Source organism: Platalea leucorodia (assembly GCF_965183815.1).
Source record: "Platalea leucorodia genome assembly, chromosome: 4".
Classification (NCBI taxonomy): domain Eukaryota; kingdom Metazoa; phylum Chordata; class Aves; order Pelecaniformes; family Threskiornithidae; genus Platalea; species Platalea leucorodia.
In genome coordinates, this window is record NC_138826.1 from 37525597 (window position 1) to 37540940 (window position 15344).

Sequence of the window (15344 nt, forward strand, 5' to 3'; positions counted from 1 at the left end):
TGGAGTGGGGATGAGAGATTTCCCCTCCTTCCCAAGGTGCTTTCCCCTTGGAGGGAAATTGGGTCTTGGGTAACTCTTCAGAGAGCTGTAGGATAAATGTGCAGGGGCTGGAGAAAAGGCCCCGTAGAGAGGACTTAGGGTCAGTCAAAATCCACTTCGGTTCCTCTAAACTGCTGTCTCCGTTTCATTCTTCCCAGGGACAGCCTGGAACAAGAGGTTTTCCTGGATTCCCGGTAAGTGTAACTGCTAATTTATGAGGTACGGGTGTGCAATATTACTAGGAAGTGTCATTAGTGCTTGCTGTATCTCATCATTTCTGTCTGAAACGAAGGACCTGACCTGGTATCACTGGAAAAAAGTAATTCTTTCTTCATTTGTTTTTCTTCTCTTTTTTTTTTTTTTCTTTTAAATGATACTTAGGGAAAAAAAAAACAAACCACACAACTCTGAAAGGAAATTAATTTTAAAAACCTCAAGTGTTAAAATAACATAGTTGAAGCCAGATCTGTTCAGTAAAAGAAAACCAACCTAAGAAATACCCCCAAACAAAGAAAATAACCCCTAGGTAGGTGAAATTCCAACCTTAATTGAGCCTTGAGGTGATATTGCAATAGCAGTGAGCGCCTGTGATCCAAACGGGGCCCTGTGTGAGGCAGGTCAGCTAGGGACCATGCTAGGCTGAACACCCTGGTCATGCCAAAAGGAAAGGACAAAAAGCATGAGGGGGTGATTCTTCTCCAACACTGTTACAGATGGACAAGGGAACAGAAAATAAACCCAGGAGAGGACAAAGCAAATTTCATTTCAGTCCTACAGTTGCTGGCAACACTGTCTGAAGCATTGAGGCTGCTGGAGAACTCCAACGGTTGCTATTTATTCTTATGCATTTATCCTGGATGACTAGGAAGCCTAAGGCAAACACAAACACCCCCCGCATCCCTGCTTGCACCAGGCAGCTCAGCTGCTGCTCCAGGACACACGATGTGCCAGAGCAGGTCTGCGGGGGAGACTCTCACGCCTGGAAAACGGGAGGAATTGGCAGCCTCCGAGACGTCTGACAGGGTTCTGTGGCTCTGCCCTTTGCGAAAAGGGGGGCTGTGAGCTGCCCCTGGGCTGAGGAGAAGCAGATCTCTCGAGGCCTTTGAGGTCTTTGGCTTTCAGAGGAGCAGAAAACAAATCAGCCCAGCTCATGAGAAAGTGCTGGGTGGGACAGCACTCTGCAGAGCCTGTTTCTCATCAAATAGTACCTTCAACATGCTGCTGAGCTGTATGTCACCTCTTCCCTGGGACACTTTTATTATTCTATCATTTGCAAAAATTCCTCTTCCCCCGAAGGTGGGTGCCTTTTTAAATCAAAGTCTTGAGAAAACTGCTGATTTTCAACTAGTTTACAGGACACTTCAAAATTTGAAATGCTGAGGGTTTTTCGCAAATTGCCCATGAATCCCTCCTCCCTTCCCTTCCCTTCTTGTGTCCGGTGATGCTGCCGAAATGGGCTGACAGGGAGCAGGTCCCTGCAGAAGCAATCAGGAAGCTGGTCTGGTACCCAGTGGGCCAGGGACCTGCCAGGACTCGGCAGGAGGGCAGAAAGAGTCGCCTCACCTCTGCATCCCTTCCCCAGCCCATGCAATCTTGCGACACATAGTGCTTGCTGGGGCAGATGGACAGACACCCTGGTGAAAGCATTTCTCATAATTTCTTCTTTTTTATTTCAGGGCCCTATTGGCTTGGATGGCAAACCGGTAAGCAAATACCTTCTCTCAAGGCTTTCTGCCCTGCCTCCTGCTAGGTCCCACTGTCCTGCCAGCCTGCCTGTTATAGAGTATGTTTTTAAAAGAGGATTATTTTGCAATGTCACACGCATGCATGGATTAAAAGAAAATTAGAAGGCTGGCAGGAAGGAGGATACCACAGGTGCCTTGGGGGAGATGCAGGACTCAGGAGATTAGGGAAGGCAGAGTGTGGCTGCTTCCTTTCTAGGCAAATCTATAAAATAGCACTTCACAAGTGCAACAGCCTGGCAGGGAAAGCAGGCACTCCCACCCTGAATCAGAGAGACAGAGCAGGCCCCTAGGCACTAACCCTCTGCTTTACTCAGCTGACAGCCTCATTTGAAGTCAACCCTACAGCTTCTTTCTCTTTGCTCCTGTGCTGCAAAGAGTTGCCATAGAAGAGGAAAGGACCCTAAAGACCTCCATGCTGTCCTTAGAGCCTCCTTATAATCAACTTTATAGTGGAGAGAGAGAGACCTAAGTTCTTCCCATCCGTCAGAGAGGTAGACACAAATATAGCTACTTCACTATGAACCCAACTGACATGAAACCCATAGTTCCAGGCAGCCCCTTAGCCAAGTTCCCCACCACACTTCCTCTGGCCATGCTGTAATGGAGAAGGAGCTGGCAGCACATACCTCTGTCATCTAATTTCCTACAGCGGGACCCTGTTTTTGCCATGAGGAGCATCACCCTGCCAAGGCCAGCAGCATTTCTCCTGTACTGCTCTGGGGACACACATGTGAGCCCCAGTAAGGCGTAGCGCACTGCACTCAGCTGTAGCTGCTCAGCCAGCCTGAGCAGAGCTTAACCACGTCCTGGCCATGCCCCGCAGAGCCTTTGTACCCCGTATTCATCCTCCAGAGCTTTGTTCTCAGCATTTTGGGGAGCGAAGAGCAGTGTCCTGTTAGATGTGTGAGTGAAGTTCCACGTGCACGGGATTGCACCTCCCTTGACAAAGTACAGTGACTGCGGGTAACTCCTGAGGCAAGGGCTAAGCAGGTTAAGCCAACATCTTCTACAGACTGCAATGGCTGAGGCTGTGGCATGTTTTCTTTCTTTTGCAGGGTCATCCTGGACAGAAGGGGGAGATGGTAAAAAAAATATATGTTTGTCTGCGGGTGATGGATTGGTTTGAAATTACGTTGCCTCTCAGCTGGAAATGAGCTCATAGGCAGGGTAGCAATCCTAGTTCAGCCAACGCACTAGCTGTGTCCCTAATTCTGTAACTTCATAATAGCAGTGCTGGGAGGCACGTCTGTAATTTTTACATTATGGCTATCAGATTCATCATGTCACAACAGCAACTCTCTAGTTACGCATGGGATATGTTTTCCTTGTAGTTAGCAATTATGTTCTTTAAATATACTCTGGGAGCTGACATTTTTCGTGGTTGGCCTCATAGCAGAAGTAAAAGTTGATGGAAAGTCTTCTGAATACCCATCTGGCAGCTTTCAACTTATCTAACAACAACAACAAAAGCATATTTTTTGTATTAAGTATCTTTCTTTCCCCTCTTGAAGGTCTGTTCCATATATGCATCGTACTAAAATGCTTTTGGTTGAAAATTATAAACTTAGGACACACTTGATGGAACCCCAAATGTGGTCTTGTTCCTCTTGACATCTCTGATGATGAAATCCCCAAACACGAGTATGCCAAGCTAGCAGCTCTGTAGTCACCTTCGCTCACTGAAATGCTGAATATTTTCTTCTGCTAATTCTGTTTTTTGAGCCTGAGTGTCAGTGTAACCCTCTGGCGAGCACATGTTGAAGATCCCCCTTCCCCGCTCCTCAGCAGAGGGGTGAGCTGACATCCCCCTGTTGCGCAACCCTAGCTCAGGCAGTTGCAGCTCAGGCTTCAGCCGTAGCTGCTTCTGGTTTGATCTCAGTGCGTCGGCCGAGGAGACGCACTGTCAGCTGAGGTCCTGGGAACAATAAGGGTGTGTTTTCCTGATGATTTTTCCCCTCTCCGTTTAATAATTGCCCCCCGCAGTGCAGCCAGAACATGCGTGCATTTTCACTCAAGTAACAAAGGGAACCCAGATCTCTCTTGGGAACATTTCTCCACAATTGTTTTTAAAAGCTGAGTTTCCACCTATTCCATACACTGAGAGTTTTTGTCGTCTCGTCACTGTAAACGGGAATCCATCTCGCATTCATGACAATATGTTTCTTTAAAGGGTGCTGCAGGTCCCAGGGGACAACCCGTAAGTATCCCATCTCTTGTAATTGCACATCCTCCAAATCCCTTTCCCCTTGCGTGCACTGAACTCCTTCATTTACTGAGGGCTTTCTTTATCACCTTTATAGGGACCCCCAGGACAAAAAGGAGAAAAGGTAATTTTAATGGGAGACATGTTGAAAATTAAATGTAAGAAGTGAGCAGGGAAGGGACTTGATGGGCTTGGTGCTGCTCATTCTGACTTTGAGTGGCTGAGAAACACAGCAAGAACAGAGGGCTCTGGGGAGAGGGGACGGGGGCACAGTGCTTGTCGGGTGCAAATTGACATAGCTGCACTGAATTCAATATAGTCACAATGATTTACACCTTGTGGATCTGACCCCGTGTGTCTATTTTGGTCCTCTCTGTTTGTGGTTTAAACTCTTTCCTTTTAATCCCCTTCTTTCACAGGGTCAGTGTGCAGAGTACCCGCACAGGGTAAGTCATTAGTGTTATTACCGTCTGTCCCGTGCCTTCCTGCATGTTAATCCACCTTCAGTTGAATGGCTTTTTGTTGGAAGTATAGATCGTTTCATTAACAAGATGCGTCATCGGGGCCCCAAGGGCAGCGCTCGGCTGATTGATGTGTTTCGCAGAAAAGCAGCAGATAAGGTTTTCTAGGAGGGATGTTGGTTCCCTGGTCTGTTCCTGCCCACTGGGGCTGACCCCCAGCTAAATGCTGTCATTACTGCTTCCTGGAGACCCTCCCATGCTCTGTGCCGGAGCAGGGAAGGCCTGTGTCCTCACCCCAAAACCCAACAAAACCTGGGGTTTCTGGAGGAGTAGAGGTGACCCACTCACACCTTGTGCTGCTGCACCAGCTCTGTCCTGCTTCCACAAACTCTGCTGCGGTTGCGTGGCCAGAAGCACTGGGGGTTTGCAGACCTCGGGGAGACTCTATCATCATTCCTCCCTTTTTCTTTTCCCTCATGCTGGCCTCAACCCTGCAGAGAGACAAGAGGAAGGGTTGTGCTCCCTGCCCAAAAGTGACCCTGACCACCCCTTGCCACAGTGCTCTGGCTGGTCCCTGGTGAGCTGGTCCCCATGCTGGCCCCCCAGGCCTGGTGGGCTTTCTGCCTGCAAAGAAGAGGTGGAGAGGGAGGGTTGACACTAGCAAGCATTTAACGAAAGCCAGGATGTTGCCCCACTTGCCTCTTTGTCCTGGCCTGGCTGGCATGTACCGCAGCCAAGAGAGGAGAGAGTGCATCACAGGGTTTGAGGGGATTACAGCGGTAAAATTTAAGCAGCTCTAAAAACAACCGGAGTGCTGAAAATCCACTGGAAATGCATTGGAACGACATCATATGAAGTGGCTGGAATTTGTAATCTGGGTGTACAGGGAGACAGGCTTAAAGGCTTTCTGTTTATTTTTGATGGGCCTCTGGACAATTAGCTGGGCTCTGGTCCCTGGCCCTGAGGGAGCAGGGCCCTGGATGCTCTGTGCGGCAGAGGCAGGCTGGCAGTGAGGGAGAAGAGGGCCGTGGGTATGTGCCAGTACTGGTACAATAATAGCTGGTCAGCTGTGTTTATTTAGGCGAGCTGGCTCACTAGATTGTTATGTTAAAAAGAAGCTAACAACAATGTTCACCCTAGAGGTGTCCTGGGTTCACGTTACAGCCCTTGGCTCTGACTGTCCTCGGTGCTCAAGGTGAAAAGCAGCAGCAGGACCCGCAGCAACACTGGGAAACAGAGATGCAGCTTGTGCATCACTGGGAGTAGCCTGGGCTCAGACCTGGGGGCAAAGGCACACTGGTTTGGTGGGTCGGGGTTGTAGGCACCCCGGGGTGACACACCGGAGGGCTGTGACAGCGGGGAAAGGGCTGGTGCGAAGCCTCACATCCCAGCAAAGCCTGGCGATGTTTCCTTGGCTCTCATGGAGGTACTTCTGGTCTCATGAGGCAGCAAGCTTAACATTTTAAGAAGCCCATGAGTTGTTCCAAGGCAGAGACATGCTCATGGGAAGGGTGACTGTCCTCAGATCAGCCCAAGGGTGGGCTGTCTTCGAAGGGTCTAGTCACAGGTGCAAATCAGCCAGCCGAGGTGGTGGCTGTTCCATCTCTTCCTCCCAAAATGAAAATTAGGATGAGTCTTGTTGTAAAAATGCTATACATTTGACTGAATTGCAATTTGTTCTTGCTTTCCTGGTTGACAAGGTCCTTTGTCAGATATTCTGGGAGAGGAAATGAAAATCAGCATCCTGAAAAACCAGGGATGTTGTTTCAGTTTTGTTTCTTCTTTGTTTTCTTAGGAAGGAAATGTAAGTTTAGGATGTATGCCTTGGCTCAGGTTGTAGTTTCCTTTTTTTTTTTTCTGTATGAGTCTGTATGGCCTGCACTGCTGTGAGGGACAAGCCCAGGAGTGGGGCTACCCATTCGGTGTGAGCTGGCCACTTGAGCTGCTCCAAGTGCCACTCTGGAAAATGGCACTTAGCTCAGGGAAGAGGGCAACCAGCCATGCTCCGTCTGCTCTCAGAAATGCCGTGTGTCTAACTGACCCCGTTTGTGTCATGTGTTTTAACTGTCCCCTAGGAATACCTAAGTACCACCCTTGCAGCCCTGCGCTCTAACCAGATCCTTACGCTAAAGGTTTGTGGGTAATGGTCTGATGGGACCCAGTTCTGATGCAAAGGCATGAGGATGCAGATCCAATATTGCACACTGTCTTCTGAAAAAAACTTGCCATTGGGACACAGAGAAGGCAAGGTGGGAGCTGGGTGGAAAAGGCTTCAGGTTTCTTCTCTAAACTCTCTCACTTGCACCTGAATCCATTGCTGGGTCTTGTCTTGCCTCTGTTTTCAGGACCGCTTCTCTCTATTTTCCTCCTTATCCTTTCCAGCATCCCTGGTAAGCTGCATAATATTTCAGATACACTTCAGCACTTGAGGAGCCAGGCAAAGCCAGCTCAGCTGGGTCTGGGTCACTGGTACAGACATGCTAGGCACACCTAGCATGGGGGTGTGGGGATTTACAGCAACATCCCCCTTGAGAAGATGAGCACAGTCCCAAATGCTCTCCTGAGCTATGGGGCTTCCTGCACTGTCTTTTAGAAAAAGAAGGATTTCCTTCATATAAAATCAGCCTAGCTGATTTTCCAGCAGCCCTGCTTTTGTTGTGATAGCTTGTGGCTGTCTGGATCAGTGCATTTGAACACGATCGCCTGATAACAGGGCGGCAATGCTGCAATATTGGCTTGCCACTTCTCTTTGCAACAGGACTGGATCCTTGCTTTCACTGCAGACACGAAGAACAATGTTTAAAGGGATTAAAGTACGTTGCTTGGATGCATATGGTTACTGTGGTGGGAGACCTATGGGCACACCTCTCAGATCTGAGTGCACAGCTCACACGGGGAAATGTTGCACACGGGGCCCGTTTTTGTGCCTGAGCACAGAAAGACTCTTTCTCTTCTCCCTGTGTAAATCAAGAGCAGCTTCAATGGAAAACTGATAGGAACAGGAAAGTGGATCAGGCCAGAGGAGCATTCCTGGGCCTGGAGCCGGCACGGTGGGTGCCAGGCTGACAGCAGCATGCATGCAAGTGGAAACTGGATACAGCAGAAGGATGAACAAATGCTCCTGAGCTTTAGTGCATTCGATTTCTGTGTGTCCGGGTCAGCTTTGTGCCCTAAGGCAGCATTCCTGGCTATAACCAGTCAGAGGCTGATGTTACTGTTAAACAAGGAAAAGCAAAGCACAGGCTCCCAAGGCAATACCCTGCTCAAGGCTCAGAGGCACCAAGGTCTAGTCTTCTCCCTTGGCCATGATGGCTGTGTCTGCTCAGCTAAATAAACCACACCAGGACCTGTTTGCTGGCTGCGATGCCTGCTGCTGGCCCTCGCTAGCACCTCTCCACTCCCTTCCACACCATGAGGAAGGGTGAGGCCTGGAGATACACTGTGTTTCTTGTAAGGGAAGATGGAAAGAAAGAGGAAACCATACCTGGGAAACTTGGAGAAAACTGGCATTTTGATAGTTACCTCAAATCTGGTGATGAGAAATTAAGAGAAACAGTCCTGGCACCAGAGAGCTTAGCAGAGCCAGTGGGGGATGTCTTGCAGTCAAAAATCCCCGGAGTAAGTTTTATTTCTGAGCAGAGAAAGTGGTAAAAGCTCTGTGCGGTGGGAGCACCGGGTTGGTGAGTGGTCACCCTGCGCCCACCTGGGCTGGCATGTGGCAAGTCCCCCTGTGAGCAACGCACGGTGCGGCAGAGGTCAGAGGTCTGCCGGCAGGTACCCATGCCCTGCGCGGCTCTCACGCGGTGTTTTATTTTCACGGCAATCTCTCTGTTCCCCTCTTCTCTGTTCTCTCCCCTGGCTGCTCTCTGACTCTTGGTGCCCTAATGGCCTCCTTTGCCCCGCGACCTTCTGGTTTGATCTTCTTCAGCTGTTGCCTCTCCTCAATTCAGTGCGGCTGGCTCCACCTCCGGTCATAAAGAGACGCACTTTCCAGGTAGACTTCTCCTCCTTGTTGCCTGTTTCTAAGCCTACCTCGACGCTTGCAATTAATCAGCTTGCTACCTGTCTTTCTTCCCCTACAGAGAGGTTTCCAAGAGGCTTGGGCAGAGCTGAGGGACTTTCTTTGAAGCAGAGGAAATCTTTGATGTGATAATGTGGCTAAAAAGAAATGCAGTGAAGCCAGTTTTTTAAACTAAAAGAAATGGGCCATGAAACTGTTCTTGGGACTGTCGACAAGCAGTCTCCTACCTTAAGGAGTCAGTTCCTGCATATTCAATCTCCAGAAGAGGTTAGAAACCTCTTGCTGAAATGCAGCTAATGTCTGTGAAATCTAACTGAGACGAATGAATAGGCAAACGCTTCTTCTAAGGGCTAGTCTAGTCTGAGACACTTGGGAAAATGTGTTTAAATAAGCTCTTATAATGGTTTCGTTAAATTGCATTAAATCTTTGTGTAAACACATTTATTTTGGTTTCCAGGGCCATAATTCATGTTTAGTTCAGTTTATTTTGGGAATGAATTCATAAAATGAATTATGGACATATGAATAGTGAATAAGAGTGTCCATAGTCAGAGTTCATGTAGCTTTTAATGAGCCCACTTTAAGCTTCCTCGTTCCATCAACGGGGATTAACTTTCCTGTGTGGACAAACCGCTGTAATTACCCCGCTGAAGCGTGCTGGGCACCCTCTATTAAGTGGCTGGGTTTTGTCACCCCGCTGCCTGTCTAGACAGTCAGATGCTAGCAGGGAACTGCAGTCTGCAATACAGGCCTTTACCACGAGGTGCCTGGTCCTTGCGCAGTGCTGGCAAAATCCTGACGTTATCGCTTGAGCCCATGGTCTCGATTCAGTTTCTATTGATTCAGTGTTCGCACCAGACAAAGCCGTACGGCTTGCACTGGTTGCCCTTCAAAGTGACAGTCCGAAGGGCCAGGCCAAGGACTGACCTCTTGGAAAGGCTTTGAAAGCTGAAGTTTGTATCCAGGATGAAGTGGGAAACTTGAATAGCTGCCCCGCGTCCTGTCGTCAGCCAAGACTGCAAATTCCCTCTGTCCCCAGGGGCTAACTTCACCGGAGAATTTTGCTGTGATCCATTTTGCCGTTGCCATATTCATTCCCTAAGTGCAACAAAATGTAATCCACTCCTACAGATCTGCCAGCACCAAGCAATTCCAGAAGCCTAACATATGAATACTAAGAAAAAATGTGAGGCTGCAAAATAAATGTTAGCACCAGCACCTGAGAGAGGAAAATCCTGCTGCTGCCTCTGAGCACATCAGCAAGAGTGCTTTGCCCAAGGGCTTGGGCTTAGCAGAGACATGAGCTGAGTGGAGAGAGACCTGTGTTAGGAGGCTGAACAAGCATTGCATTGCTGAGGCACAATCAGAGTGGCTAACTGGTGTTTAAAAGAATTGAAAAATAGCTCCAGTCAATGGCTAAAAATATAGAATGACATGTGATGAAAATGGCACCTCATCTGCAACTTACTGTATCCACTTACAGTCTAGTTAGACTTGTGGGGGTCTTTCTGAATGCATTAATAAGACTATAATGATGTGGTAAATAACATTTTGCTTGTTTAGGGATCTGTATGGACGAGCAGTCGCTCACACAAAGCACGCTCTGTCTGAGGCAGCGAAGCAGAGGCAATGCAAATGGTAGTTCTGGGTGAGCTCCTTCCATCCATTCCCCGTGCTGGGGCAGGGTTCTGGCTCTCCCCATCTCCCTGTCCCCTGCCAGGGTGCCAGCACCAGTTCCCAGCACTGTGCTGCATTTCCAGTGCCCTAAATCTGGAGCGTGGACTGGGCTGCCGGAGAGCAGCTGAGGTGGGAGCAGAGGAGGGAAAGCCAAAGGGAAACAGGCAAAGCCCCCATGGCCTTCCCACGGTGCACCCGTGGTGTGGGTGCTGTAAGATGCACGCACCCTTTCATGCACCCATAGTGGGGGTGCTGTAAGATGCACTGGGAGGGAAGTCCCTGAAGCTGGGCTGAGACGTCAGGGCAAGAGGAAATCCAGAAATATACTCCAGTGTCCTCCAAACCTCTTGTCTTCGTTGGATCCAAATTCCCTCCCAAATCTAAAAGCTACAAGACCATTTCCAGGACTGTTGAATAGCACTGAGTATGGAGGACAGGGAAGCTCAGGAAGGATCCTGTGTCCCCTTGCGTGGGCCACAGGGTGAGCCAGGATCCACTGACAATACGGGGAAAAGAGAGGGCACCTTCCCTGCCTGGGCTCAGCAGGCTTCCCAGCGTGGGCTGCGGGTTGGGCGGCGAGGCGGCGGCTCTTTTGAGGAGAAGGGCTGCTGCTCCACACATGACTGAGCTTCCCGTGAGCCTGGCCCGCGCGTTGGAAATTTTCTTTTAAATAGAGCTCATGGCAGAAGGGATGAAATTTGCAGCTTATTACTTTCATTTATAATTCTAAATAAAGCTAGCATCCCTGAATCTGCATGTTTTACTAAAGGCAGCCAGGATAAACAGCACACTTGGTAGGAACACATGCAGGGGACAGATTTCGTGCATTCTCCTGAACACACGAGCGTGTGAGAGCAGTCTTAATTTTACCCAGCAGCGTATAAGGCTGTAGGGAGGATAAATGCAGCAGAGACCAAACTGCATGCCCATTGATTTATAATTGAGAAACAACCATGTTTGATTTCTAGCTTCCCATGGATCCACCAAGAAGAGTTTTTCAAATTTAAATTGGGTCGCTAGCAGTAGGATGTCATGATATTTTATCTAGGAGGGGGAATGGGAGGGGAGCCCATGAAACTAACAGCTTAGCGTGGGTGCCACGGTGCCTTAGGAGTTTGCTGGATTCATCAATTATAGATCAGCAGTCTGGTATTCAAACGTGGTGCTTCCAACCCACTGTCTCCTCAGCGCCGCTAAGTCCCAAGTCCAGGTCCTCTGGGCCAGATGACATTGCTGAGGCATGAGCCACAGCCGCCGAATGGCTACCGAGGGGCCTGGGGAGGAACCGGCTGAAACGGCTCCGTTTCACAGAGCTTAAAATGGCAGGTGGCTCTGCACGCACTAGCTTGTTAAATCTTACAAAAACAAGCTCTGCCTGGTGTATGTAGGCCTGTTTTGGGCAGGCTCCAGAAATGCCATGATGATCGTGTTATTTTCTTTTGGTTTTGTGGCGTTTCTACTTTTGGTCCTTGGCAAAACAGAGGGAGTGTTGTCCAACAAATATAGCACAGGGAAAAAACTAGGCTGAGGTAAGATACTGCGGTTCTGCCTGGAAGTGCCAGTGTGGTCACGGGAGGCTTTGCTTCACATATGACTGTCAAGTGCTTTGGAAAGCCTCCTGAGAAGCTCAAGAGATGGTGGGCCTTGACATATAAATTGTACTTGACTGACTCATGAAGAAAAAGATCTCTTTGGACTGCTCAGTCATCTGTAGAGCCCTTTTAAAGAGAGCTCTGACAAGGTGGCCTCCGATGTCTTTGCAAACCGTAGGGTGCTGGCTCCTGCTGCCCAGGCAGCCCAGCCGTCCTCAGCGGGGCTCTGCCTCACTCTTGGAAACCTCTCCTGGCACTAACCTAGGACTTGCTTCTACCTCTTCTGCTTCAGCCAGGCTGACCTGCCTTGGGCCCCTGGGGTGGTGGTGTGAAGGGTTTGCTCTGCCTGCCGATAACCCCTTGTTTTAACGAACCTCAGGGTGAACAAGGACAAGCAGGAATCCAAGGTCCCCCGGGGCCCCCCGGCCCACCAGGGCCCACTGGACCAGCTGGACCCGAAGGAACCCCAGGACAGCCTGGGCCAGTTGGGCCGCCCGTAAGTTCAATTACAAAAAAGCCTTCTGCTTCCTTTTTCCCTAGGGCACAGACAATTTCCTCTGGCCTTTGTTGCCTCTTCTGAAGCCAGGATAGCCACGGACAGGAGATTTGCAGGGGACGCGGATGTGTGGGGAGGAAGAAGTTCCCAGGAAGGAGGGGGAGCGGGAGGGAAGGCAGAGGTGTGTGCCCAGCACTGTTGCTATCTGGACACGCACATGTAAGTGGGTGACACCAGGCCTGTTTCCTCCTCCTCCTCAGCCTTTGCAGACAGTCACAGGGAGGAAGTAACACACGGGGTGTAATTATCCTGCTCACAGCAGAAACCTGACTGATAAGAATCCCTGCAACTCCTTTGAAGTCCTGCCCCTGTCCTGTTCTCAGGCTGGTAGCAAGCAGCCAAGGAGGGCGAAAACAGAAGCACCATTTAAAATAATACTATTGCTAAATGGCAGGGGACAGGGCAGAAAATCCTGCTAACGTACGTCTCTCTTGCAACAGGGCAGAGTGGGAGAACCTGGGAAGCCTGGCAGAGATGGGAAGGTGGGTACCAGAAACCAGCTTGGCTCCTGGGAGCTGCGGGGAGAAACATGGCACGCTGGCCCTGCAGCGACTGCAGCATGAAAGGAGTTTCCATCTCCAAGAGTTTTCAAGGGCTGCTAGCAGGACAAGCAAGTCTTGTCCTCTGAGGCAAAAGTGGCTCTCCACACACAATATAGGGGTTGGGTGTCCTGTAAGCACTCTCATCTCTCTTTTAGCTCTGGGGAGCCATAGATGTGAGGACTAAACATTTGAATTGCTATAAGCAGGCAACACCAAAGGTGGTATAGGCTTCAAGTGTATCTAGAGTAGTTTTTGCCTTCCATCTGCTCACATCAGGAAGGCAGCTCCTGTATGGATATTTTGTTTATTTATATTTACATACACGCATATCCGGTATACTTCATGGTTCGTATCAGGTAAATTGTTTGGTTATTTCTCATTTAAAACCACAAGTGGTTTGTTTGTTAATATATTCTCTCTATTTAGCTTGTCAGAGGAAGCTGCAAATGCCTGATTTACTCCAGAGCTGCACAGTGGGCTGGGAACAAGTTTCCCAAGCAAAGCTAGAGAAACAGAAAAGATTCTGGAGGACAATGCATAAGGCAAAGCAGCTTTTTGGTCTTCAGATTCAGTGAGACCAGGCCTGGGGGGATGGAGCACTATGGGCATGAATTTATTTGGGAGCGTGGGTTAAGATACTATTCATCTACATGAAGAATAGATCGGGGATATTTGAGCTTACTAGTGCCAATCATCTCTGTAAAGGGGCATTTCAAACCAAAGCAGTCAGCATCTCCCATCACCCTGCAGTCCGTGTAATGTTGTCTACGTTTGCCAACTCCTGTGTCTGTTTTGATTTTATCTGCAGGGCTTACCTGGGCCTCCTGGACCAAAGGTGAGATGTCTGGCCTCACTTAGAGGGAGCAAGACGATAAACAGAGAGGTGGATGCTCCTGGCAAGGAGAGACATGTACATTTTAATGGGTGGAAGAGGGGGAAAGGAGGTTACATAAAATAGCTGAAAAATATTTCTAACCCAGCTCAGTATTGCCTTTGGGGCCCGGCCCGTGTGCTGACTCATGGGTTTTGTCCAGGCGACACGTCTGAGTTGCATCTTGACCGAGCAAGGCACGCCTCATCAGCCCGTCTTGCAAAATTCTTTGCCACACACAGCTTTATTGGCTTCTCCCACTCTCAAAGCATTTGCCAGCGCTTCAGGAACTGATTTTGCAATGCTATTGTTAACTCCACCACAGTTTCCCATTTATTCACTTGCCAAAATGTGAGAAGGGGTGTGTTGTTGTTGTTTTTCAGCTGCAACCACCCCCACCCCCTTGTTTTTATCTGAGATATTTAGCCAGGGTGAGGAGATAGGAACTGCAGAGCTGGGGCACCGAGCTGGCATAAGTTATGCAGCTGCCAGTGCTTATTGCACGTTTCCTGCTAGGGCTCAGTCCAGTGTGGGTAACAGTGACCCATGGGGCTGAAGGGTCAGGGACTCAGTGGAGTCACTCTGGGAAAAAGGTGAATTTTCCCCATGGAATTCCCTTCCATCCCAGCATCTCCCCAGGGAAAAGGGCAGGGATTTGTCCTTCTCAGGCCAAGCCTCACTTTCTTTTGTCTTTTTGCCTTTTGCAGGGAGATCCTGGGATTCAGGGATACCCTGGCAGAAAGGTAAGAAGGGGAGCTCCAATATTGTTACATGAATTAAGGTGCACTGATGCCTTGCAGGATCACGGCTGCAAAAATCTTTGGACTCCTCTGGAGTCCTCTGCTGAGCTCTGCTCCCGCTGGACATGGGGCTGTGACAGGCTCACAGATCTCCTGATGTCACCCACGTAAGGAGAGGCTGGACCCAGAGGTGTAGCTCTCCAGTAGCTATGGTACAGATGTCTCCCTGTCTGTGTGCCTCTCTACACCCACTTCCAGGCTGAAATATACCTCTTGTGCATCCAGACCTGAACAGGAGGCTGGAAAGGGCCAAATCCGTGGCTATGTATTGCTCCCTGCAATAAAGCAGGAAAGAGGTGATCCTGCACCAGGTTAAAAGGCAGAAGCTGGCAATGCCCGAATGTCTTCAGCAGCAGCTAATTAACAGCAGGGCTGTCAAGCCCAGAGGGTGTAATGAAGAGACAGAAAGAGAGACAGGGAAAAGACACAAAGGAAGATCAAAGGGGAGAGGGGGAATGAAGAGATACTGCTAAAGAGATGTCAGCTGGAGAAGGGGAAGGCGAATGTTCCCAGCAGGTGGGAGTCCTGTGTCCCGTGTTATCTCCACGTTGCTTTATGGGTGCTCTGTGAGCAAAATGGCAAGACCTGAGAGCTTTTTAATTAGTTCTGTATAAACTGAGAAGTTTTTGTTATGTCAGGAAGTGGAAATTATAGCCCCCGTGGACCACAGCCCACTCCTGCAGACAGATGCAATTTATTGCCTCTTTCTCCAGCAAACCGTCGGTTTTTCCATTAAGAGCCCATCCTGTTGTGCGAGTGCTGGGCGGGCGGCTCTGAGCAGCGGTGAGGGGGTCCCTGCAATGACCTCGCAGCGAGGGCCTCCCTACGATCTCCTCT

General features: G+C 49.4%; 1 protein-coding gene across 1 annotated transcript in view; it reads left to right on the top strand.

Annotated features, from left to right (window-relative positions):
- The window catches only part of COL13A1 (collagen type XIII alpha 1 chain), a gene marked incomplete at its 5' end in the record, with an annotated part of 91950 nt that overhangs the window by 38649 nt on the left and 37957 nt on the right, over positions 1-15344 (top strand). Inside the window, 11 exons of the mRNA XM_082311356.1 lie at positions 198-233; positions 1716-1742; positions 2840-2866; positions 3955-3981; positions 4085-4111; positions 4407-4433; positions 8377-8442; positions 12118-12234; positions 12735-12776; positions 13645-13671; positions 14415-14450. Coding sequence (XP_082167482.1) covers positions 198-233; positions 1716-1742; positions 2840-2866; positions 3955-3981; positions 4085-4111; positions 4407-4433; positions 8377-8442; positions 12118-12234; positions 12735-12776; positions 13645-13671; positions 14415-14450 — 459 coding nt within the window. The remainder of the gene's footprint in view (positions 1-197; positions 234-1715; positions 1743-2839; positions 2867-3954; positions 3982-4084; positions 4112-4406; positions 4434-8376; positions 8443-12117; positions 12235-12734; positions 12777-13644; positions 13672-14414; positions 14451-15344) is intronic.